The sequence below is a fragment of the Urocitellus parryii genome, chromosome 6 (genome assembly GCF_045843805.1).
Source record: "Urocitellus parryii isolate mUroPar1 chromosome 6, mUroPar1.hap1, whole genome shotgun sequence".
NCBI classification, from domain to species: Eukaryota; Metazoa; Chordata; class Mammalia; order Rodentia; family Sciuridae; genus Urocitellus; species Urocitellus parryii.
Genome location: NC_135536.1, coordinates 116,614,183 through 116,640,900, shown reverse-complemented (window position 1 = coordinate 116,640,900; position 26,718 = coordinate 116,614,183). Strand labels below are relative to the sequence as shown.

Below are 26,718 nucleotides of genomic sequence, written 5' to 3'. Positions count from 1 at the left end.
TGTTTCTTAAGATTTCCAAACTGGACATGCTTGTCTAGCAATGTACTTTATTAGAGACAACCCACATCATTATGCTAATTTTTTATCTAAGTTTTAGAGATATGCATCCATTCCAATTTTCATAATCCATTAGGCAACTTGAGATTTACAGTAAATACAAACTTGATGTGGCTGGTACCCTCCATCCCCCAAAGCTTATCTTATTTTGGTCTATGAAGTATCTGACAGCTGCCTTATGGACTTTCCCAAAGTTAAGGTGACTATAAGGCAAAGGTAACTTTTGGCATATAAAAACCACCTAGAATGAATTTTCCTTTCAAATTGGAGGATTAAAAAAAAATTAAACAAGTTGTAAAAAAATGAATTGATGCAAGTTTTAAGGAATAAGAGATGCTTATGTGATTTGAGTTTTTGCTAAAATGGCACCTTGCACTGAATACTTAAAACTTAGGGAGAAATATGGGGTGAATTTTACAGAAACAAATTCAAGTCAGTTACAGAACATTATGATAAATAAAATAATATTGAAAAATTCTAAGTAGGGCAAGTCCTTCCCCATTTCTGCTTGCCATCTTTTGGAATGCTTTTCATCTGGACTTGATCCTCATCTCTCACCTGTGGAATTGGCCCTGTCTGAAAGGGACATGGATGTGCCAACGGGCCATGGGCTGCCCGGGTGGTAGAGATGACTGCGAGCTGGAGAAGCGAGGCTGCTGGAGTGGAAATGATGGTGAGGGTTATCGAGGGAATGGATGGGATGGGCACTAATCACAGCTGTGAATGAACACAAGACAAAGAAATGCTTAACATGCTTGCACAGACACACACAAATCACAGTTTAAGAGCAAAGCCACCCCCTTCCCACCTCCCATATGATCCAATCACTCCCTTTGCTTTCTGGTGGCAGCAGGCTGGATTTGGGCAATCAGCCATTGATTTTACTTTTGATTTAACAAAGGAACACATACTTATGCATATGTATATATATATACACACACACATATATAGAAAAGAAGTCTGAGGAATATATCTAAAATGTTAACAGTGATTATTTTGTAGGGAAGAGTGGTCAGGTTTAAAAGAATGTTTCTCTTTTGGCTTATCTACATTTCTCAATTCTATTATAAACATGGATTACATGAGTTGTTAAAATAACTATTTGAATATGTCACAAAATATAATCCATAAGCACATAAATAATGGCTTAGGCTTCTGTAATTTTTTTGTCCTATTAAAGGAATAGCAGTCCTATTTATTTTGAGTATTGTCCTAATTCATTCTTTTTTTATTTGCCAAAAAGAGGTATGTAGTGGGCATTAATAAATGGGTAGCTGTTTAATCAGTTGTTATATCTTAATGAATATGAAAGTTTCCTCTGATGTTTTAATCTAGTACCAAGTGTATGAACTATAGGCCTACTTCTTTTACTGCTTCCAAGTCTGGGGGCTCAGTCACACCCATGTTAAAATATAAATGATCTTTCCTAATTTCTTCTTTCCTTCCCACAATGGCTAAGGACTCAATTTATTGCATTTGATTAAAGAATCCAGAATTTCAGAGATTCCACATACAACTTTCTATGAAGCCTTTTTAATGACGTTTCATGTTCAATTTCAGAGATGTAAACAATGAAAATCAGAAGCCCAGACTTTGGAAATAAAATTTTCTTAAAACAGTTTTAGAAACAGAATATTTAAAAATCAAGATAATCACCTCTAAATCCCCCATGTAGGCAAACAGGCAGGGTAGACGAAGGATACAGAACATTTTTTTTTCCTCTAAGCAAGGGCTTCATGAACTTTATGGTAAAACTTAACTAGCCCTTTGGAGCCTATTACAATGTCTTGTTGCCAGGGATCTCCCCAGATCTTTGTGGAGTCAATCAACATTACTTTGGTTAAGAGAAATCTCAGGCAATGAAATGGACATCTTTATTCTCCAGCAATCTCCTGTCCTGGTTGTGCAAAAGCAAGCAGGTGCACAGCCAATCTGGGACCCTTTATCATCACTGCCCCTCTCCTGCTCAAGACCAGAAGGCTCCAGGAGGCTCATGGGAATAAAACACAACACTGAAAAACTGACTGATGAGGATTCTCAGGGCAGTCTGGAAGTCAGCATGTCCTCTGGTGGAAGACAGGTAGCTTTTGGAAGGGAGATACCTTAGAATCAGTATTTTTAAAAACTAAGACTGCAGGGAGAGAATAAATCTGATTTTGACTTAGGAAGTGCATTCTGAAAGTGTTCTAGGTACAGAAGACTCTCACAAATAAAAAACAGCGGAATTTTTAAAAATGGCATTTTTTAGTGTTTCTAAATAAGAAAAAACAAAACAAAACAAAACATGAAAGTGCCTGCATAGAGTGTAGTCAGCTTTCAAGAGTTGGTAGCTGAATCTGAACTTGTTGCTTCTGTGCATGGCCTTGAACTGGGCCTCATCTGGATGCCAGCAGGCCCTATCCAGCACTGCTCAGCCTTTTTAGATCAGGGTAGGTGGATCACATGATGGGTACATATGGCTCCACCCTTATCCTAGGATCCAGAGCTCAGGGAATTCCAGCTTGTGAAAAAAGACTGCATCCATGTGGGTTTTTAAAAGTATCTCTTAAAATATGAAGTCCACAAGTGCATCCAGGCACCTGATTTTAGATCTTGATTTAAAGAGCCTACCTACCATTCAATTTTTTGAGACCCAAACTATATGATATTGTATAATCATGCAAACTCCTTCCCCACCATAAAAAAAGAAAAAGAAAAAAAGAAAGATGTTAACTGGGATAACTTTTTTTCCCTTAACATATTTAAAAGTAATAAATCTAAAAATATAATCAAATTTAATTTTTAAAAATAAGCCAGTTCGGGGCTGGGGCTGTGGTTCTGTAGCAGAGAACTTGCCTCGAACATGTGAGGCCCTGGGTTCGATCCTCAGCACCACGTGAAAAATGAATAAACAAATAAAGGTATTGTGTTCACCTACAACTTAAAAAAAAAAAGCCAGTTCAGGTAGGAACTGAAGTCTTATACAAAATAAACAAATAAGCAGGCAGGCTACCACCTTTTTATAAATCAAGAACAATTAGAATGGATTCATTTACTCTTTTTAGGCATTTGTGTCTTTAAACATAGGGGGCCCATGCAGGATACTTCTAATAAAAGGGAAACTGGGATTTTTTCCTCCTCATGTTTCCAAGTCCAGGCTCTTCTATCACAAACCCTAAGTATAAAGTACTTTGTATAAAAAATTTCTATTAACTTAAAGGGCCTTACTCTTTCAAAGCTGAGTTTTAAGCTGGGTTGTGGAGGTTACTTGGGAGACTGAGGCAGGAGGATCAAATTTGAAGACAATCTGAGCAACTTAGACCCTGTCTCAAAATAAAAACAAAAATGGGTGGGGATGTAGTTTACTGGTAGAGCATCTGCACACACATCTGTATATTCAAAGATTCCACCAGAAGGGTGGAGGATGAGAGAACTTTTCTAAGGAGAGGATGCCATGGTGCACCTCTTTATGTTTAGGACATCATGGCTATTTAAATCTTGTCATTTGCTGGCAGAGAAATGGCTGAGCATTCCATCAATTGGAAGTCCTGCAGCACTGGCTAGTCTGAAAAGTTTCTATCTTGAAAACAGAGACCAGGGAAAGGACACAGGAGTTCAAAAAACAAATAAAACAAACAAACAAACAACAACAAAAATCTGCACCCACTGCTTTTTGATTTTTAACCATGGTATTTAACTTATTTTTAATTTCAACTATTATTAAAAGAGGCTTACTACCTTAATGCTTATCAAAATGAGGCACGGGTCAAATGAGATTAAAAAATGTTGCTTCGTTAAGTTCTATTCTATAACCCTAAAGCAACTCTACACTATAAAGTCTACTAACTTAAAAAATAAAAATCCCATAGGTGCTCATCAACACTGACTGACTCAATATTAGGAAGCCCATGGAAAAGGTGTGATATCTGGCAAAGCTAGGCCCTAAATCTCATCTCTTCTGTGGAGATGTTGTGCACGTTTATGGAGAATGGATACTTTACTATTCCTGGGAGACTGTAGAAATTGGCTTTTAAGTTTACCCATAACTTAAAGATGCTAGTTCAATAATAATATTTATTGCAAATGTGGCAATTGTTTGATATTTCTTTCTTAAGGGTGTCAAAAGTTTTGGTAGGTTACCTTTTGTATTAAGATCAAATGAAGTCAAAGATATCATTCATAGATGTTCCCTATCATGAAGGGGTAGGACAAGCATCACTGGGGAAAAGATAAGTTTTTACTTACGCTGGGGTGGTTGAGAGTCAAAGGGCATCATCATTTTTGGTCTCATTCCCCGCCTTCCAGCTAGTGTAGACATACTGTCCTCTGATTCATGCCCTAGAAATCAAATATGGGGATTAGTTGCAAGTGTACAACCTAGGCCACTGAGCAACTTGGCTGTACAACATTTCTAGTGGCAGATTTATGACTCAAATAACAATGCAACAGGGATAAGGTATTTCTGATTAGAACATCATGGGGGTACCTGATGAGATAAGAACAGATAATACAGTGCTGCCCACTATGCACCAGTAACATGGGCTAGGTGACTCAAATGCTTGAGTGAACTCTGATGAGAGACCTAAAAGATCTAAGCCGTTGTCCCCCATAACCAATTAGCTATTCTTCATCAAATGTTTACTGAACACTATAACATACATTTTTAACCTAACCTCTAAGAATCATCAAATTAAGGCAATCTTACAAAGCCGAAAATCATTAAAAATAGTCTTCCATCATTTGGAAAAAACCTGCACTGATCATGGTACCTCTGTATGAGTTCCTCCTTTGATGGATATTACTGTCCATGGAATTGTCAACAGGTGTGATATCTTGAGAATTGCGAGGAATTGGCGTATCGGTCATGATGGGATTTGGGTCTGGAGACTTATCGATGGGTTTCAGCTCCAGTCTCTCATGGTGGATCCACAGGTCTGGAGGTTTGACATCTTTGGAGTTCCCTTTGTACTTGTGGGAGCCATTCACTGATTTGCATGCAGCTCGTTTCCTAGGCAAAAAATTAAAAAAGTTTAAAAAAGTAATTCTTTTGACACATTAGTCATAAGGCTTGATTAAAACTGCCTTTCTGAAGAATGCTTCAAGACAGAAAAGAAAAAAAAAAAAAGAAAAAACAACCCAAACAGATAAGAATTATGGAAAGAGTAAATGTGTCGCCAACTTGTTCACACAAAATTAGAGATTCTACTGGGAGATTTTTGAATACTGCCTTATGACTATGTTTTTGAGTGTTACGAGATTAAGATAGCATTTTCAAAAAATATTTATTTTTTAGTTGTAGTTGGACACAATATCTTTATTTTATTTATTTTTATGTGGTACTGAGGTCTACCACTGAGCCACAACCCAGCCCCTAGAGATTAAGATAGCACTTTTAAAATCAATCTCTAAAGCAGAGGTTCCTTTATAAGATTCCAAATGATAGAGAAAGGACAACAGTAAGCAGAAATGTAACAACGGAATGGAGGTGGAGCATATGGCTTATAAAGAAAGGAGGAAACCATGTTTTAGGTAATCCAGCTGAGTGGAGTAAAAAACCAGGACCACAGTGTCTCCTTCACCGTACTTTAGTTTCTCCCTTCACTCACTCTCTCACTTGCCCATCCAGTAATTGCATATATTAGGTACCTACTGTATACATCAGATCCTGGGCTAGACCGTTGTGCCTCAGTACTTCTGGTCAAATGAGGAAGGTGGACACTGAACTATTATTTTTAAATACTCTGAGCTTAGTGAAATGCCATGCCATCTTAATAGTTGGATCTATGGTAAATAGGAAAGACATGCAAGAAGAAGTGATATTTATGCTGAGACCTAAAGGGGTCAGAAAGTACATTACAGGTGGTGAAATCAGCTTATATCCAAGCTCTGAAGCCCAGAGCAGCGGCCTTGCATAATAAGAGAATGATATGGGAAGGTAGTCAGGAACCAGATCATAAAGGGCTTTTATTTATTTATTTTTGGTGATACCCAGGGACATTCTACCACAGATCTGCATCCCCGGCCTTTTTTATGTTTTATTTTGAGACAGGGTCTCACTGGCCTTGAACTTCTGATCCTCCTGCCTCAGTCTCCTATCTAGCTAGGACTATAAGCATGTGCCACTGTGCCCACCTCATAAAGGGTGTTTAGAGCAAAGCTGAGTGTGAACTGCTCCCTAGGAGTAATGAGAAATCATTAAATGCTTTTAAGCAAGAGAATAAAGAGATGAACTCTGATTTAAAACTTTAGACATCTGTGTTGGGAAGAACAGATTTTTGAGATGAGGGACAGAAGAGGATCAACTAGGATGCTACTGCAATAACCTCAGCTGTGATTGACAGTGGCCTAGAAAGTGGAGAATGGAAGAAGCCAACTTGAAAAGTATTTAGGAGGCAGAAATGATAGGACTTGGTAAGTAAATGGGCATAGGTAGGGTGAGGGTAAAGAAAAAAAAAGGAGTAAAGGATGAGGCTGAGGTTTCTGGCTTAAGGCACTTAACTCACGGGGAATAATGGAGTAGAAGAGGTTTGACTGAAAAGATTATGAACTGTTTTGACATGAGTATGAAGTACCTTGGAGATATTCAAGAGGCAACTGGGTGTGTTAAGTCTGATGCTAAGACAGAGGCCTTGGCCAGAGACAGAAACACAGTGGGGGCTGGGATATACACAGTAAATCAGATCACAGGAGAAGATGAGATGAAATGGGAGAACAAAGATGAAGTAAGCCCAGGCCCAGAGGAATAAGTAATGGCTGGGTAGGTAGAAGGGGCTATGAAAAAGAATAGGTTGTCATGGAATACAAGAAAAGAGAATGCTTCTAGAAGAAAGTAGTAGTTGATTATATTAAATATTAGAGACTAAAATAAGAACTGAATAGTGTTCTTTGGTTTGGATGATATGGAAGTCACTGGTGACCCATCAAAACTGATTTTGGTGAAATGGTAGGAGCAGAACTCAGATTAGAAAGCACTTAAGCATGAGTAGGCAGTGAAGGAACAGACAAGTGAGAATAAACAAATACAGCTGGCCCTCTAATAACTGTTGGTTCTATATTCAACCAAATGCAGACTGAAAATATGTATTAATATTGCATTCAATATGTGACTTTTTCTTGTCAATATTCTATAAACAATACAGTATAACAACTAATTACATAGCATTCATATTGTAGTCACATGTTGATTAATGATGGGGATTTGTTCTAAGAAATGCATTCTAAGACAATTAAAAAATATTTTTAGTTGTAGATGGACACAACACTTTTATTTATTTTTTATGTGGTGCTGAGGATTGAACCCAGTGCTTCACACGTGCTAGGCAGGCACTCATATACCTATGAGTTACAACCGCAATTCCCTAAGGCAATTTTGTTGTGTATCACATAGTACATTCACACAAATTAAGATGGCTATGATGCCTCTAGATGATATGATCTTATGACCACCATCATATGTAGCATTAGGTATTACAGGTTGAGCATCCCTAATCTAAAAATTTGAAATGCTCTAAAATCTGAAAAATTCTGAAATCTAAAACACTTCCAGTCCCAAGTGATTAGGTAAGATAAGGGATTCTCCATCCGTATAAATAATCTTTAGATGACTTAAAGTATACTGGAGAATGTGTAGGTTGTATGTAAATACTGAGCCATTTCATATAAGGAACTTGAGCATCCTTGACTTTTGATATCTGTGGGGTGTGTGTGTCATGAAACCAAACCCCTATGGATACTAAGAGATGACTGAATTCAGGAATTTTGGTGTCAAAGGAAAAAGGTTTGTAAGCAAACAGTAGTGACAACCAAGCAGCAAGAGGATAATTATATGGGGCTGGGATTGTGGCTCAGCGGTAAAGTGCTTGTCTAGCACGTGTAAGGCCCTGGGTTTGATCCTCAGCACCACATATGAATAAATAAAAGTATTGTGTCCAATTAAAAAATAAATATTAAAGAAGAGGATAAGTATTTCTTAAGATAGAAGAAGTGTGTATATATTTTAATGCTGAAGGGACAAAGGCAATAGAGAATGAGAGATCATCTATCCTGGAGAAAGGGATAAGAGCAAGTACTAGGTCTTAGAAATACAGGAGAATGAGATCAAGGGCATAAAGGGAAGAGCTGGCTTCAAACAGCAAGGAGTACACTTAGGAGGGGAGGAAACATTATTACCAAGGCAGAAAGGTTTTAGATTTGATCACCATCTAATCTACACTGTATCAGTTCTCATCTGCTATGGGTTATCCCCCCAAAATTCATGTTAGAAGCCTGATCCCCATTAACAGGGATAAGAGATGGTGAATCCCGTAAGAGGAGGGCCTAATGGAAAGTAATTAGGTCACCGAGAGCATCATCCTTGGAAGAGGTTAAGGTAGTTCTCACAGGACCAGACTAGTTCCCAAGATAGCAAATTGTTGTAGTAGACCTTGGCACCTCCTACTGAGTCTCCCTTCTACACAAGACCAGTTCCCTTTCTGTTTCTCTGCCATGTTGTGACATAGGCCTTCCCCAGAGCACCAGTGCCATGCCTTTTTTGGATGCTCCAGCCATAAGAATTATGAGCCAAATAAACTTCCTTTCTTTATAAAATACCCAGCCTTGGGTATTCAGATATACTAACACAAAACTGACTAGTACATCATTTGATGACTTTTACTTTCTTTGGGCAGGAGATACCCAAGTTATCTTTTGAGAGTTAGCGGGTAAAAGGGAATGTGCTAAAAAACAATGAGGGGTTAGACTCTAAATTTCCTATCAATTTTGAGGTTTAAAATGCTATAAACAATTATTATTTAAATACTTTAGGTACTGAAGAGGAAGAAAAGCAACAAGGAAAGTTTATGGGTTTTGATAGTTGAAAGAACACTTGGAAAGAAGATCACTGGAGAAGAGGAAGGGAAAAGTCTTTTGAAGATTTGATATAATTATTTTAAACATAAGGGATCCAAATCTGTAGGATTTGCAGGTTTTGAATACAGAGTGCACAGTCTATCACCAACTAATTTTCCTAGTCTCAATCTGAAGACTGAGTATCTTATTTTTATTTATTATAAATTTTAAATATTCCAAATCACTAACTCTGTCATTTTGGTTTTTAGATTCTACTAAATAAAGATAAAACTAGACAAAAAAGCGAGTTTATAAAGATAGATAAATGTGAAATGCCAAGTAAAGAAGCTTGCAGAAAATTTCTAGAATAGAAAAAAATGTTGTCTTTGAGGCTTTTAAGAGAAACACTTTTCTATCACCAAAAGCAGACAGGGAAAGCTCTAAGAGGCAGTGGTCAGGAATCATATAAAAGGAGCCCTCATTCTCTTGGGAAAGTGATGACATGTAAGCAATGGGAAGCTTCTTTGTTTGGGCAGAAGAGAGATTTAAAATATCACATAACTTACAGAAAATGACAAAAAAAAAATTACTAGCCACAGTTATAGGGTATCTTGTACTGCCCTGTATACTGAAAACAAATTTATCATTATTAAATACATGCATTCTTGCCTTGGGTACACCACGTCTGATAGTTAATCACAGGCACAGTCATGAATGTCTTTCTCTTTTAGGGGACAAAGTCCCATCTTATGATCTTTCAGGACACTGTAACTAATGTAATTTTATTCTACTGTGTTTTTATTATTAGGGGGTAACTCAGGAATGATGTCTCTTGCTGCCAGATACATGAGTTGAATGTAATACAGAGTCAAAGATTTCAGGGCTACCAGCCAGCTATTTGCTCTCTATGTGAAACTGATGTCTTGATTATCAACAAATTCTTATTACTCATTAAAGCACCCCTCTTACTTGGCTCATCAACCTTACATTTGGTACATTTCTTTAAAAATATTCCTAATTTTGGACTTTTATTAAGAGGCCTATGGCTTTCTTCTACCTTGGCTGGCACTTGTTCTGTGTGACATAGCCTGCTGTAGGCCCGCCCACAAACCGCAGAGCATCTGGCTTGTTGTACGCATATAAAAACAATGTTTGGAGGGCAACCATCCATGCTGGAAATCTCCCACACTTCACATCATTTCCCTGCTTAGCTTTGAAGCCTGGGAAGTGAAGCTAAATTAACTTGGCAATTCTACTCCTGGCAAGACACTGGAGGTAGAAGGTGTTGTACTCTCGCCCCTCCCTGCTGAGCAATATTCCTTTAGCTCTACCATGTTCCTGACAGGAAGGCTGTTTCCACTCTGAAACAGCTTTATCCTCTTCTTGCCTTTTTAGGACTATGGATGACTGTATCCTATCACTGTTGAATGTCTCTGCCCAGTTTCCCCTAACCCCACCTATGACTTATAAATGGTCCCTTTTGAAAGTGTTAATTCTTCCTGCAAGGACCCTGACTGACATACATTTATAAGATGAACCGATTTCTACTTCCTTTTAAAATATAGTCACTTAATTTGTATTTGTACAACATGGGACCTTCTGAGAAACTAAGGTGATTCTGTCCTCACGCAAATATCATAGAGTGTACTTACTCAAACCTGGATGGAATGGCCTACTACACACCTAAGCTATATGGTATAGCATTCTGTCTAAGGCTATAAAAACTGTACAGCATGTTATGGTACTAAATACTTAAAGCATGTGTAACACAATGGTAAATACTGAATCAGAAAAGGTATAGTAAAAATATGATTTAAAAGAGAAAAAATGGTACATTAGTATAGGCACTTAGGATCATGAATGGAGCATGCTCTGAGTGAGCTGGTGAGTGAGTAGTGAATGACTGTGAAGGTTGTCCACTAATACAGGCTCAATGAACATTGTATGCTTAGATTACACTAAATTTATAAAAGATATTTTTCTTTCTTCAATAAATTAATCTTAGCTTACTGTAACTTTTTTATTTTATAAATGTCTAAGTTTTAAAAAACTGATTATTTCACAATACTTAGCTTAAAACACAATATATTGTGTTTTAATATACAAATATACAAATGTATATTTGTACAAAAATTTTTCTGCACTTTTTTTTTCAAATATTATTATTATTTTTTTTGGTTTTAGGCAGACACAATATCTTTATTTTATACGTATGTGGTGCTGAGGATCGAACCCAGTGTCTCATGCATGCTAGGCGAGCATTCTACCACTGAGCCACAACCCCAGCCCCTTTCTGCACATCTTTTTAAAAATATTTTTTTTTAGCTGTAGATGGACACAATACCTTTATTTTATTTGTTTATTTTTATGTGGTGCTGGGGATTGAACCCAGTGCTTCATGTGTGCTAGGCAAGTGCTCTACCACTGAACCACAACCCTGGTCCTTCTGCACATCTTTATTCTACATGTTTTTTCCATTTAAAATATTTTTAATTTTTATTTTTTAACCTTTTTGTTAAAAACTAAGGCACAGATTTCATGTCACCCCAGTCAGAGTGACAATTATCAAGAATACAAACAACAATAAATGTTAGTGAGGATGTGGGGGAAAAGGTACATGCATATATTATTGGGAGGAGTATAAATTGATGCAACCATTATGGAAAGCAGTATGGAAATTCCTCAGAAAACTTGGAATGGAACCATCATTTGACCCAGCTATCCCACTCCTTGGTGTATACCCAAAGGACTTAAAATCAGCATATTATAGTGACATAGCCACATCAATGTTTATAGCAGCTCAACTCACAGCTAAACAATGTTTATAGCAACTCAACTCACAGCTAAACTATGGAACCAACAGAGGTGCCCTTCAACAGATGAATAAAAAAAAAAGTAGCATATATGTATGTGTGTGTGCATGTGTGTGGGCTACATTTGGGACCCCTTACTTTTTCTGGTGAAATGTGGTATGGTGGTACACCTTGTATGTGTGTGTGTGTGTGTGTGTGTGTGTGTGTGTGTGTGTGTATGATGGAATATTACTCAGCCTTAAAAAGGGATGAAATTATGGTATTTTCTGGTAAATGGATGGAGCTGGAGAATATCATGCTAAGCGAAATAAACTAATCCCCCAAACCCAAAGGCTGAATGTTGTCTCTGATATGTGGATGCTAATTCACAATAAGGGGTGGGGAGCTAGGGAAAAATAGTTACTTTTGATTAGGTAGAGGGGATTGAAGGGAGGGAAGAGGGAACAGTGGTAGGAAAGATAGTAAATGAATCAGACATTATTACCCTACGTACATATACAACTATACGAATTCTACATTATGTACAACCAGAAGAATGAGAAATTATACTCCATTATATACGATGTATCAAAGTGCATTCTATTGTCATGTATAACTAATTAAAACAAATGAACAAACAAAAAAAAACCCAACGACAACATTAAAAAAAACTAAGGTAAAAGCTCATGCTAGCCTGGGCCTACACAGGGTCAACATTATCTCTCGTCATCCACCTCTACATCTTGTTCCCGCTGGAAGATCTTCAGGGGCATTAATGTGTATGGAACTTTGTCCCCTAGGATAACATCACCTACCTCCTGATGGGACTGCCTGAGGCTCTTCTTGAGGAGGTGGCACTCTTCCATGGTGGACTGCTTTGCTTGTTTCTATTTTTTTTTTAATTATAGATTTGCTTAAAAGATTTTTTATTATAGATTTGCATCATGAACATTCCTCTTAATAAAAACCTTTCTGTGTTGGGGTCCATGTTTTCAAACTTTTTAAAGACCTTGTTGAGGTCTACAAAAGCTTTGGCTAAATGCTTCACTGTATTTTCTTGAGGGGTTCTTTTTCTTCTTTTTCTTCTCCTAAAGTTTCTTTTTATCTTGCCTCTTCTTTCACTACTTTTTTATTAGATGAAAGACACTTTTTATTATCATATGGGACTGTCCTCATATAAGTAGTCCCTTGTTGACCAAAAGATTGTTATATTCAAAACTATATTCAAAACTGCTTGTCATGTATTTTATGTTTTAATTCTTTGTACCACTCTAAATGCAGAAGTCACATAGAAGAAAAAAAAAAGATACCACAATATCTATGGGCTACATTACATTTGGGGCCCCTTACTTTTTCTGGTGAGATGTGGTACGCCTTGTGCAAAAGACAGCAATGATCACGACCACCACAATGGTGATGACACCAACAGAAACGATGATGACCAGCAGCATGTTACTGTCCAGAGGAGAGGTGGGGCTCCCATGAGGGCTGTTGCTTCCTGCAGAGCAAAAATGACACATATGTTAGTTTGGTAGATACTTTTAAAAGTGTATTCAATCAGGCATAGAAATATTCCAAGATACTTTGGGTAAGCTTCTTCATGATATCAGCACCATGCAATATAAAGTGCCACATGAATATGTCTGTCTATATTATAAGCTTGAATCCAACTTATGTACAGTGCTCAGCACAAAGCCTTGCTCAAAGGTTGTTTCCAATAAGTTTCTTGAATTGTGCTAAACATTCAAAAGCTTTCAGGTATACTCAGAGAAAGGATTCTCTGGTGTCTTATAGAATATACAAATTCATTTTGAAAAGCACCATTTCTAAATCATTTGTTTTATTGGCTTTCAAAACCATTTAAAAAATGTCTATTCATACAAAGCAAAAGTTTTTCCTAACATATTGAAAAAGCACATCTCATATATTTATTATATAGGTATATGAGATTATAAAAAATACCTGAATAAAATCATCCGTTTTTATATTTCTTCCTCTTTTTTTTTTTGGTACTGGGAAGCAAACCTAGGACTTTACACATTCTAGGCAAGTGCTCCACCACTGAGCTACATCCGCTCATTTTACATACAGCCTATGCAGTCAGTTTTCCCACTCAACTTGAGGAAAAGTAGATCTGCACATATGAATTAATCTGACAAATATTCAAATATTCCCATGTCCCAGTCGTTATTTTAAATATTAATTATGCAATGGTGAACAACAAAGATGTGAATGATGGGGGTGGGACTGGGTTAAACAAAAAAATAAATAAATAAGAAATTCCTGGTTAATAATCAGTGCTGGGAAAAAAATTAAGTAAAATTAGAAGATATGACAGTGACTGGGTGGCTAATTAAGGCTAACTAGTTAAAAAGTTTCTCTGAATCCAAAGTAGATATCCCCAGGAGGTAACTTTCCCTGGCTTTGTCCGAGTAGCACAGGGCAGCATGGGGCTCCATCCCATGGTATTCACAATCAATTTCCATGACAGAGAAGCTGGGCCTGGAGACTGCACTGAAACATTCCTACAACCTCTCAAGAGTCCTGTGGACAGGGATGAGGAGACAAACTAGGTAGGAAACAGTCCCCTAGACTCCTCAACCTGGATTCTAAGTTCACTTTGCTTTCAGGAAAAGCTTCTCCAGAAGATGGCATTTGAGCTAATATTTGAATGACAAGGAAGATCCCATCATACAAAGACCTAATTGGAGAACACTTCAGAGGGAGAGAAGAGCTAATGGAAGGACCCTGAGTCAGGAAAAGGCAGCCAGCAATGCTTAAGCAGAGAGAGATGCAAGTTAGAGGGAAGAGGGGCTGGGGATGTGGCTCTAGCGGTAGCACGCTCGCCTGGCATGCGTGTGACCCGGGTTCGATCCTCAGCACCACATACAAAAACAAAGATGTTGTGTCCGCCAATAACTAAATAAATAATAAAAAATTAAAAAAAAAGTTAGAGGGAAGAAAGTGAGGAGAAAAGAGATGGAGATGAGGCTGGGCATGTGGGCAGAGTCCAGATCATTTAGGACCTTAAAGAAATAAATGATTTTTTTCTTCTTCCTATTACTATTTCCTCATTGCTTATAGAATGAGGTCCAGGCTTTTATCAGGGACTTTGGTAATGTAGCTCTAAGTCTTGCTGTCTTCCAGTTCTCAAAACATATTTCTTTGCTTCCCACCTCATTATTTAAGTTATATATGCTCACATTATAAAATGAGGCAAATCTCACCATAAAGATCTAACCACCATGGACATCCATGGTATTTCCTCCTACTTACTCTCTTTTATCTTTCCAACAATCAGAGCTAAATAACAAGGGATGAGCTCCTTGCTTAGTAAAAAGTCTTCGGTTATTAGAAGTACTTAAGAAGAGGGATCCCACCAGTGTGGAATCTTGTAGAAGAAATTCCTACCATGAAAAGTATGGTCTGGAAATCTGCGTTTTAAAAAAATTTCCTGAAGTGATTCTCATGTATCACCTGGCTTATAAATTTATGATCTAATCCAAATTTATACTCATGTGGGAATCCCTTCCGTAACACTGGATTAGCTGCCCTTCCAACTTTGAATCTATGATTTTAGAGATAACATGTAAGCACAGTGCTAAATCTGGGGCTGATTTAGAAGGGCTTAAGAGCTTATTCTTTTATATGTGGTTCAATCATTTTTATCCTTCATTTCTGAGAAAAAGGTAAGCACACAGACAACTTAAATTGTACACGCTGACCTTCAATAAAATAACCTTTTATATTTAAGGAAGATGAGAGTACTGGGGCCAATAAAATTAACCTTCCTGTTTACGTAAGAGTAGGGCTTTACATAACACTATTATTAACAGCAGTGCTGAGCTAATAATATACAAGATGGACAAAAGCTTCCATCTAAGTGCAAGAGTGACATGTCACAGGGGTATCAACATTTCTCCCTGAGATAATATAACATGCTATTTATTTATGCCTCATCTGGACTACTGTAATGGTTTCCTAACCACTGTATTCCTGAGTTCATAAGTTCATATTCTTCTTCTTCTTCTTTTTTTTTGTACAAGGGATTGAACCCAGTGGCACTTAACCGCTAAGCCACATCCCCAGCCCCTTTTGTTTCTCATTTTGAGACAGAGTTTAAGTTGCTTAGGGCCTCACTTAAGTTGCTGAGGCTGCCTCTGAACTTGGGATCCTTCTGCCTCAGCATTCCAAACTGCTGGGATTACAGGTGTATGCCACAGCACCTGGCCTAACTTCATACATTTAGCCCCCAACTCATTCTTCACTTTTATAAGAGAAAGAATAATAGATAACTGCATAAGTGGAAGTTTCAGTGTTCCACAGGTGTCATTTTACATGTTACTTATAGGAGAAAGCTCAAATTTCTTAACATTATTATTTGAGCTCTTGCTGGGCTGGTTCTAATCTAACTTTTCAACTCATTTTCTGTCCTGCATTTAGACAGTAGGATCCTTGGAGAGGAGGTGGCTTTACACTTCCACATCTTTGCATACATTTAATGCTTCCTGGAATGTCCAACCCCTTCCTTGACATTTAGCAATCTGTGTATCCTTTAAGACCTGGGTGAGGTATCACCTCTTTTACAAAGTTTTCCTTTTCCTCATTGGGTAGATTGTTACTCTACCTCCTTCAACAACCTGCCACATAGAATCTAAACCTTTAAAAATATGAATGTCTAGAAAGAAGTAATTATTTTCTCATAGCCTTGATATTATACTGTGAACAGCACAAAATGTAACAAATACACTAAGGAGAAGAGACTTAATAAACAAAGTATTAGAACTTAAGCATAAAAAGTTTTTGAAATGCCAGATGCAGTGGTACATGCCTGTAATTCCAGCAACTCGGGAGGCTGAGACTGGAGGATCACATGTTCAAAGCCAGCCTCAGCAAAAAGGAGGCACTAAGCAACTCAGTAGGACCCTGTCTCTAAATAAAACACAAAATAGACTTGGGGATGTGGCTCCGTGGTTGAGTGCCCCTGAGTTCAATCCCCAGTACCAAAAAAAATTTTTTTTTTAAAAAATAAGCTGATTTTATTGAAGTACGGGCAGTGTCCATTTTTTTTTTTTAACTTAAAAAGACAGGTGAAGATTAAGAGACCTCTATAGTCCCACAATTTGACCAGCATCTCTAGACAAGCCTTTCTCTTTCATGTGATTACTGGGCAGAGGTGACGAGACATACGCGTCAGTTCTAGTAGCTAATTTCACGAACATTTTGCAACTTTGGATTCTCATATCTAGCTTTGTAGGTTGCATGTGATAGTGAAGAAACCTCCATCAGAAGATGGAAGCCTTAGTGGTGGTTCCAGGCACACTATTTCTCCACTGTCTGTCTCTACATTAATGTATTTAAGGATAATAATGGTATCTGTTCTCTCTAGATCCCTGTGTTGTGAGGATCAAATATGATTCCATGTGGGAAAGTAACTTAGAGATGGAGAATAAAGTTCTGAAGAAAAGGAGGCATTATTAAATTGGAAGACATCAACAGCTCTTAGGATGGTAAGAAGAGTGGCAAGAACTTTCTAAACTCCCAAACTGAAAACAGTGCAATAAGTAGTACTGGGAGAACTTATGATTCTGAAGCATTTCTCTGACTTGTTTGGGTGATTGCTAATCCTATTACTAGAAATATTTTTTAAAGTTTAATTTTTCTAGAGGCAGTGGGCAACACAAAGAAACACTACTCAGGAATCCATCTTGACTATGCTAGGAAACAATTTTATTTACAGATCCTGTAACAAATGGGCTTTCAGTAATTTGGCAAACATTTGCCATAAAATGCCTAATGCTAGATCTGCTAAATAAAAGGAAATAGGTGAATATGTTACAATCTACCACTCAAGCTACCAAAGATATTTTGAGATTTTAGGCAAACTACTTAAGTGTCCATAGGAGGCTCAGAAAGCCATAGGAAGAGCTTTACCACTCATTGGAGGTTTGTAGTCAGATCCCAGGTCTGGCAGCCGGCTTCCTTTTCCTGAAGACCCTGAGGCTAAAGCAGAAGAAATCATGTCAATAATGACTCAACACATTGGTGTGATAGTCCACTTCATAGCCAGTGAATATATTTTTAAAAAATTGTTTTCGGTATACTCTGTGAGAAAATGAAGAAGCACATAAATAAGGGAAAAATGCTGTCTCTGTGTGCTTAGGTATAGCTTAGCTTTCTATGCAATGAAAACAGTTCCAGGGCTGTGAACAGACTGTCACTCTGCTGTTCAGGAAGTGAGGACAGAAAACAGCTTCTGAAGGGCTACTTAGAAGACTTATGGCAGAAGTAGTGTCTTTGGGGGAAAGGAACAAAAGGGATAAATTAGGGTGATGCCTATAGCAAAGAACTGTATTTTTCCAAGGGACCCAGTTATGTTGACCTTGGTCTAGCAGGTATCAATATTGTTTTGATTCTTTTTTCAAATTCCAAAGTTGCCTTTCCATGTGTAAAGTTGGCCTAAGCAGGGCACAAGATAGGCGGAGGTTTAAACTGGGTCCTTAGTTTCTGTTCTTACCTAAATATCCAAAGATAGCAAAAACAGTTTTCTCTCTGTTCATATTAGCTCCTAATCAATCATCTTTGGGCATAGTAAGTGATGCTGCTGACTTCAGGGTTGGGGCCATCCCAGCAGGAAGAATCAGAAAATGCAAATATACATTGCTTTTTTTAAAATTTTATTTTATTTTTAATGCTTAGTCTTGGTCTTGAACCTTGTTCTTCACATTTGTAAAAGCTGCTTGGGTAAAGCAAATGCCAAGGAGCCTGTCTCCAATAAGGCAAAGATATCCCTCAATCCAAAGTTATGGCCAGAAAGCAGTATCATGCTCCTCTTGAAAAGAGGACTGAAAGAACTACAAAGCAAAATTCTGCTGCTTGTAGTTAATACAGTCTAGTGCTTAAGCAACTGCACTTGAACACTGGCTCCATCATATATAACTTTTTGGGCAAATGACTTAAGTATTCTCTATGTGCCTCAGTTTCCTTATTGTAAACAGGGATAATAATGGTATCTACACTTTACAAAACTCTTGTGAGGATTAAAAAGAAATTTAATGCCATAAAATATACTTAAAATTGCCTGATATTTAGTAATATAACTGTTCAATAAATGTTTACTATTATTATTACAAGCATAATGAAATTTCATGGAAGAATACACAGAATATGATCTTTCCCTTTACAGAGGCAGAGAGCAAAGAATTTTAGCAAACACATAAATCAGAGTTATTTCTATAAATAAAGCTTGACCAGAAGTGAATAAACTAGGTGTTTCTGCAATAGATTAGAGCTAATATAAAGTCCTTCTATAAATTATCAGACTTTAAGGAAACAAAAGAAATACAAATATAAAGTTGTCTATAAGTAGTTAATTTAACAGAATAAACCTAGGGACTAAAACAATATTTAGTATGATTCCAGAAGCTGAAAAGCCCCAAAAGAAAGTGACAGAACTTCTTGGATATCCAAAATGGTGTATTCTTAGAGTCTAACTCAGTCCCTGATCCTCTTTCCATTGCCTATACTTAACTACTTTACTGTTGATGCCATAATTTCTCCCAAATGGCACACAATGTATGACAAAAATTCAGTGCTTTTCACTCTGATAAAGCCTAGTTGGCAGAGATGGCTTAGCACTTTTCAGTGTATTGGGTCATCAGGAAGGCTATGTTTAAGCCTAATTATCCACAGCACTGTATCATGTAAATAATTACTAAAGAATACCTTTTGCCAATAAATTAGTTGGTTTATATTCCCCTATTATCCAATCTTTTCTTTTAAATTATGAACAAAAAATTTCAAGGATGAACCTAGCACCAAAATTCCAATAGGTAAAGAATTTTAACTAGCAGAAGTGAGGTACAGATAAGAATTGTACTCTGGCTATCGAGTGAGTGAGAGAACAAAGAACACACATTTATATTCTGTGCATATATAATTATTTTTATATTCTGTGCTTACACACACAAAAAAGTATATTTGCAGTCTCCCCAAAAAGTATGTTTCCAATTTCCCTAACAAACAGCAAAAGACGCACTAAACACAAACACAAGTCCAAAGCCATGAAACTCAATACCTCAAGTTCTGATTCTTCATGCATTAACCAAGATCCAAAGACCTCTATTTACAATAACTATTCTTAAACCACAGGAGTAAATTATTACTTTACTTTCAGTGCTCTTTCTCAGTATGGAAACATAGCTTTAGTTGACTTCTTAGAGAAAAAAAAAATCACAAAGAACAGCTGTCCTTCTAAAATGGCAATTTTAGTGAAGAGTGCTGATAAAAGGTGACATTGAAGCCCATGCTTCCTAAATTTCCATGTTAAATAGTTTTTAATCCTCTTTTAAAATTATCAGATACATTCAGAAGAAATGGAAAATAGCTCTGAATCAACTCATTTTAACACAATAAAACACTCTAGGTCATGGGTAACTAATTATACGATATTAGTAGGATAAATTTGTCGTTTTTTAGTGGGAGGACCCAGGGTATTACTTTGACAACAACTTTTTATTTAGAGACACTAATAATTCTAGATGATGCAAACTGGAAAAAGTGGTATCTGATTGTTATACAACTTCAATATCTCAGTATTCGAGGAGGAAAATCTGACCTACACCAAAGGCCAATCTCATACAGTTGAAGGACTCAGTTTATTTAACTCAATATTTTTTTTCTGGTAGTCTATTTAACTGTTAATAAATTCCCCAGCTTTTCAAATACCCCAAGTACCACAAACCTGGACTCAACTCCACTTGGCCAATAAACATGTGGTTTTTAACACATGGTATTTATTTTCAAGAAAAAAGAAGAATAACAAAAGCTCATAATATGTAATGAAAGAGAAAAGCAAAGAAGAGGCCATCTACTCATTTACCTTGATCATTAGGCATTTTATCAGAGGAGTCCGCTAACAGGCCAAGCACAGGGGAAGAAAAAACAAGAGCAAGGATCAAAAGCTTTGAAGATGGGACAGACAAAGTTTTAAAGGAAAAAAATAAAATTTCCACAAGCTTCCAAACATTCTTGTTTTTATTGCTAACAGAAAAGATATCCATATTTTTGTTATTTCCATTTTTTCAGTCCCCAACCAAATTTTATTAGCCTAAGCTTACTCAGTTCCAATACTGTATCTTCGTTTTCTTATCTTAAGGTCACTTTTAGTCTTTTGTTCTCTACAAAGGTACACAAATAAGCCTTTTAAGAACCATTCATCAGAATAACATGTTATATGGGAACCAAAAGAATCACATCTGATTTAACTGGGAAAAACTTTTAAATCACTGAAATTCACCTTTCCCAAATATCCTGGAGCCAAAGTTACCCTGTGTATGAAACAGGTCAGTATCCCTGGGGAGAACTGATTTGGTGGTTAGTGGGTGGGTAAGGGATCTTTTGGGATAAATTTCCACACTGTGGCTGATAAGCTCATCATTAGAACTTCTCATATTACTCATAGTCTCTATATGCTGAAGTGTTATGTGTAAGCATAGCCCCAATAAACAGACATAACAAAACCCTCAGATCAAGGAGGTTTACCTTTAGGTGTTCTGAACTGGACAGCTTCAGACATGGGCCCCATGCCCTTTGAATTCCGAGCCTGGATTTTGAAGTAGTATGGTGTGTCAAGTGTTAACTCTTGAATCTGGTGAGTCAGCCTGTTTCCCACAACAGGTTCAATGACCCAGTCATGTATCTCTGCATTCACATCTGTACTGTAATATATGATATAACCTGTCCAAAGAAGTTAATGGGGAAAAAAGTCTCATTTCTGTTTTTCTTTTCATAATTAGGAAATTTAAAAAAAGTCTATTATATCATATGCAAATTATACTATAGTATCTGAATAGTTCACCCTCCTCAAGTGCCTAACAATAAAAATAATGTAGTTTTGCAAACAATGATGGCTTGACATGCTATTTTGTCTCACATTAAAGTGATCTTTTAGTAGAAAAACTCCAGGCAGATGGGCAGCAACCTCTTCTTAATTCCTCCCAGAATTTTGACTGAATGAAGCCAGAATGAACTGTAATTGGATACTTCCACCAGGGGGCATTCAATCTCCATGGATAAGACAGAAAGCCTCACAAACACACATTTCCACACAGTACAAAAATGCAAGGTGGTGGTACAGGTTTTATAAGACAAAGTAAAATGTAATTAGTTATGCTTAATTTTTTCTTCTGTACTGGGGATTAAACCCAGGGGTGCTTAACCACTGAGCCACGTCCCCAACCCTTTTTTATGTTTTGAGACAGGGTTTTGCTATGACTTAGGGCCTTGCTAAGTTGTGGAGGCTGGCTTTGAACTTGAGATCCTCCTGCCTCAGCCTCCTGAGTGGTGGGACTACAGGCATGTTTTATAGAAAAGGCAAAGTCAAAACCTAAAAAAGGAATGATATGAAGATCAGGATTTATGGGAAGATATCCTCCTGAAAGTTAAAAGGGGTCAGTGCTAAGCAATGCTTTCTATTTCCTTAAGTGACCTTACTCATACTTCAGAAGGCAAACTCTGGTTCCTCAGCATACATTCACATAGATTAGAGTCTCCAAAGGGAAGGATCAGCAGCCCAGTCCCATCAGGCTTCACTCCTTGATAAAGCTGGAAAGGTCATAGTGTCCTCTCTACTGTGGAAGGTTTCCCTCTGGAGGTCCAAAGAATTATTCCAGGTCCCTTTAAAGGCCTATGGTAATTCAAGCTTTTAACTCTAATTGTATGAGCATGGAAACCTGAAAGAGCAGGCTTGGGGGAAAAAGAATTTAAAGCCTAGTGGGGCTGGTGGTGTATAATTGTAATTCCAGGAATGTGGGAGGCTGAGACAGGAAGATTGCAAATTCAAGGCCAGTCTTAGCTGGCAATTTCATGAGATTCTGGGTCAAAAAATCAAAAAGGCTGGGGATGTAATTCAGTGGTAGAGCCCCTAGAGTTCAATCCCCAGAATTGGGGTGGGCAGAGAAGCCTAATAGGCTTTTATGGATTTCCAGGTAAAAAAAAAAAAAAAAAAGAATCTAAATTTATTGAATATTACTTGATGGTATTAGGTAGGGGTATACAATATCAAAGGTGGTCATCCAGGTAGTGAAGAGCTTTCTCAAGGAAAATAAATACATCCATAAAGTAATGGTATGCCCAAAGGCTGTCTATTGCACACACCCCCATCAGACTTGCAGGCGGTGTGAGGCAGAACTACCAGTTGGCAACTCATTTCTGTGCCACTGGGGGAAAACAGCAAACCCTTTCTCTAGTTTCAAGGCCCATCATGACTCACATCACACAAGCCAGACTTCATATTCCCATTTCTCTTGAAAACATAGTACTTGCCTAGAAAAGGGCATAGCGAACACACTGTAAGGCAATCTTACCTGTAATTTTGCCATTGGCTTCTGAAGGAGGCTGCCAGTTCACAATTATGGTCCTAGGTTTTCCCTCTTTACTCACAACTGTTACATCTTTAGGTGGAGAAGTAGGAACTACAAAATAATAATACTTACAATAATTCCTATGCATTTCAATATAATTCACATTTCTCCTTTATAAAGCACAATAAAGGTATAAGACAAAAAAAAAGTCTGAGGGCTTCAGAGAATTCACTGTGAAAATGTTCCATTAAAAAGAATATGCAGAGGGCCGGGGTTGTGGCTCAGTGGTAGAGTGCTTGCCTAGCCTGCATGAGGCACTGGGTTCGATTCCTGACTCACATAAAAATAAGAACAAATAAAATAAAGGTTAAAAAGAAAAAAGAAAAAGAAAAAGGATATGCAAGGACTGGGGTTGTAGCTCAATGGTAGAGTGCTTGCTTGGCATGTGTGAGGCACTGGGTTTGATTCTCAGCACCACATATAAATAAATAAAAATAAAGTTCTATCAACAACTAAAAGAAATTCATTAAAAAAAAAGAATATGCAAGGGGCTGGGGATGTAGCTCAGTGATAGAGAGGTTGCCTAGTATGTGTGAGGCACTGGGTTGAATTCTCAGCACCATATATAAATAAAATAAAGGTCCACTGACAACTACACACACACACACACACACACACACACACACACACAAGAGAATATGCAGAGTATCAAAGAGAAACACTACACTGTGAGGATATACAACTGGTATCTTGGCTGGGGTCAGGGATATATAAGATAATTAGAGAAAGCAAATGATGTTTGTACCAAGTACCCATTGTGTGCCAGGTATTGTATAAACAGTATACGACTTAATATTTACAACAACCTTGACAGGTGGCTCTATTTCTATTTTAAAGGTCAGGACACCAAATGAGAGAAGCTGTATAATTTACTCAAGATAACTTTCTTCCCCTAGATTTGTATTACTTTTGTTAGAATATTTTTAAGTGTAAGATAATTTTCTCTCTCACAAATATGACTTTTAGAGCTATATTTCCTCAAAGAATAAATGATTTAATAACTGACATTTTTCATTTAAAAGCATACTGCCAATTATTGAGATTACAGCTCTAATGAAAAGATTTTTATGCAAAAGAAAAACTAACAAAATAAAAACTGCGTCTCTTATGCTTCCATGTTAAAGCTGAAAACTCAATGTACTAGTAGGGAAATGAAAAAATTAAATACATCTGAAATTTATTCTTCTCTTCTTCAAATACTGGAATTCTAGTACAAGATGGAAGGAAGTCTGATGAAATGCAAATATTCTAAGGGAAAATACAAATTTCATTTATTAGCTAATGAGTTGAAATTAAACTAAAATGAAATTCTTAAAACATTAATGAAGAAAACAAACTGAAGGCCTACTTAAACTTGTATGTACTACATTTCCAGCTCTCCAAATCCAACTCCTTTTTTCTGTAGAAACAATGCAAAAGGACCAAACCCAGTCTGTAGAGAAATTATAATGCCAGTTTTTTTTATTCTTATATAGGACAGAAAGACATTCCATGCTAGGAATGCCCAAAGGGAAGTAGAAAGGTAGGCCTAAAAGAAGAAAAAAGCAAACAGAATCTCAAACCTGGACAATCTGCTCTCTCCTTAATTTGCTTAGTTATCTCTTCTCTGTCATGTGGACTTACAAACAAAAACCCAAAGGATATTTCAGTGAAAACATTTTACAAAGACACTAATTGTTCAAGAAAGCTTTGGGTCATCCAGTGAAGTGTTTGGGTTCTAACAAGCATGGCTTTGCATCTTGTTTGGTCAAGGACATGTCACTTTATTTTTTCAACTTTAACTTACCAGTAAAGCAGCATTAATGACAATAAGCTCTTGTATCTACCCCATGCTTTATGATTCACTACGTGCTTTCCCATCTGTTCCTCATTTTACCCTACAATTACCCTATAAAGTAGGAAAGGCAGAATAATTCCTCATTTGGAATGGAAGAAACTGAGATTCAGAGAGATGGGATGACTTGCTAATGATCACACAGTCAGCAGATGGTTGACCTGATTCGACGCAAGTCTTAATTCCTAAAATCTAGCAAATTTTGCATTATATTATCTTGCTTTTGGCTAATATTCTTGCAGCAACAAAAAAAATCATCTGTTGAAATAGCAAATCCTATTCCAAAGGTAGCTGGCTGGTCACTGTGTTCTGTAAATATATCATTTCATATACTTAGTTCTTTCCTTGGGGAATAAAAGCAGGTGATGAAAAGTATCATGAATTGGAATGTTACACAACATGAACTTCCATTAGCTTCTATATTTTGCAAGGAGACGAAATGCCATGTGATGTGGGTCCTGACAACACATACCTAATTCAAAGGTGGTCCCATGTGCTGTCATACTCCATGTGCTTGATCTTCGACCTTTGGTCACCATCACAGAGAATTCATAGAGTGTATTTGGTTTTAAACCAGTCACCAAGTAACTTAAAGTCGTTGCATTTGCATTCTGGAAAATATGAATTAGGAACTTAAAAATTAGAAATATCAATTATTATCTTTTTTCACCCAGAGCAAATATGTCAGTACCTTGTACTTGGTGTTTGCAGGGATGTTGGTTTTCCATCGAACTGTGTAGTACCGGGAATCTGTAATCTTCTGATGTTTGGGCAGTGAGTTGTCCGCCCATGTAATCCTTATGGTGTCATGACTCAGAATGGAAGCCTGAACTCCCACTGGTGGCATCATGGGAGTGGGATCTGGCACTGGAGTGTATGGAGCATTAATAACAAATAAATCAACTTCAGAAGTGTCTGGGTAAAAAGTAATTAAAAAAGGGAAGTGGCATTTTTAACATAAACAAAAATAAAAGAGAAGGGAAATGCAGGGGAGTTTAATGGAATGAAAGATGAGAAATGGAAAAAAAGAAAGAAAATCCAGAGTTAATAGATAACCATTATTCATTCAAAAGAATATTTTCACTTGTGTTTTTAATTTTTTGAAATTTTTTTTGTAATATTGGGGACTGAATCCAGGGGTTCTCAATCATGGAGATACAACTCCAGCCCTTTTAATTTTATTTTAAGACAGAGTCTTGCTAAGTTGCTGAGGTTGGTCTCTAACTTTCCATTTTCCTTCCTCAGCCTTCTGAGTAACGGAGATTGTAGGCATGTACCACCACACTGGGTTCCCCCGTATTCTTTCAAGAAAAATTTGTAGAAAAAAGTTGAGAGAAGCAGTAATTAATCATGTTCACTACAGCATTCTATAGGCATATTAATATGTGATTATATTAACATGCTTGAATTTTTTTAAGATTACTTGAGAATTCTATCTCCTGTTCAAAAAAGAACATGAAAAGACAAAATTGGTTTTAAAATCAAGGATATAATTTCTGAACAAGCAGCACACAGCTCATGGTATGTTTTGAGATTTCAATAAATATGGCTGAATTTGAGGACATGAGTTATCAGTGCTAATCACTCGATATGTAAAGGTCCTACTCTCAAATCTGAGTCCTGAATGTCAGTCAGCCAATGGGTCAGTTTCAGACTTGGTGATATCTTGAGTCTAGAGGCTATATGGCAATAATGGCTCACAGCTGAATAAAGCAAAAGGAACTTGTGGCCATTCCTCTTCCCTGAGTAAAGGTAAGCCAGACTATTAACTACACATTCTACAGCAAAGCCAGAGCACAATTCAGTG

The 26,718-nt window shown here is 37.1% G+C and overlaps 1 protein-coding gene across 4 annotated transcripts in view; it reads right to left on the bottom strand.

Annotated features, from left to right (window-relative positions):
- Window positions 1–26,718, bottom strand: part of Neo1 (neogenin 1) — a 222,775-nt gene that overhangs the window by 9,960 nt on the left and 186,097 nt on the right. For 2 of the 4 annotated variants that reach the window (XM_026387761.2, XM_026387762.2), the window contains exons 17-25: window positions 25,603–25,778; window positions 25,384–25,522; window positions 23,021–23,128; window positions 21,198–21,392; window positions 17,589–17,657; window positions 13,005–13,152; window positions 4,806–5,044; window positions 4,282–4,374; window positions 616–774 (exon numbers count right to left, since the gene is read on the bottom strand). In XM_026387761.2, the coding sequence (XP_026243546.1) occupies window positions 616–774; window positions 4,282–4,374; window positions 4,806–5,044; window positions 13,005–13,152; window positions 17,589–17,657; window positions 21,198–21,392; window positions 23,021–23,128; window positions 25,384–25,522; window positions 25,603–25,778 (1,326 nt within the window). The remainder of the gene's footprint in view (window positions 1–615; window positions 775–4,281; window positions 4,375–4,805; window positions 5,045–13,004; window positions 13,153–17,588; window positions 17,658–21,197; window positions 21,393–23,020; window positions 23,129–25,383; window positions 25,523–25,602; window positions 25,779–26,718) is intronic. The other 2 variants (XM_026387763.2, XM_026387765.2) reach the window with 1 other exon arrangement.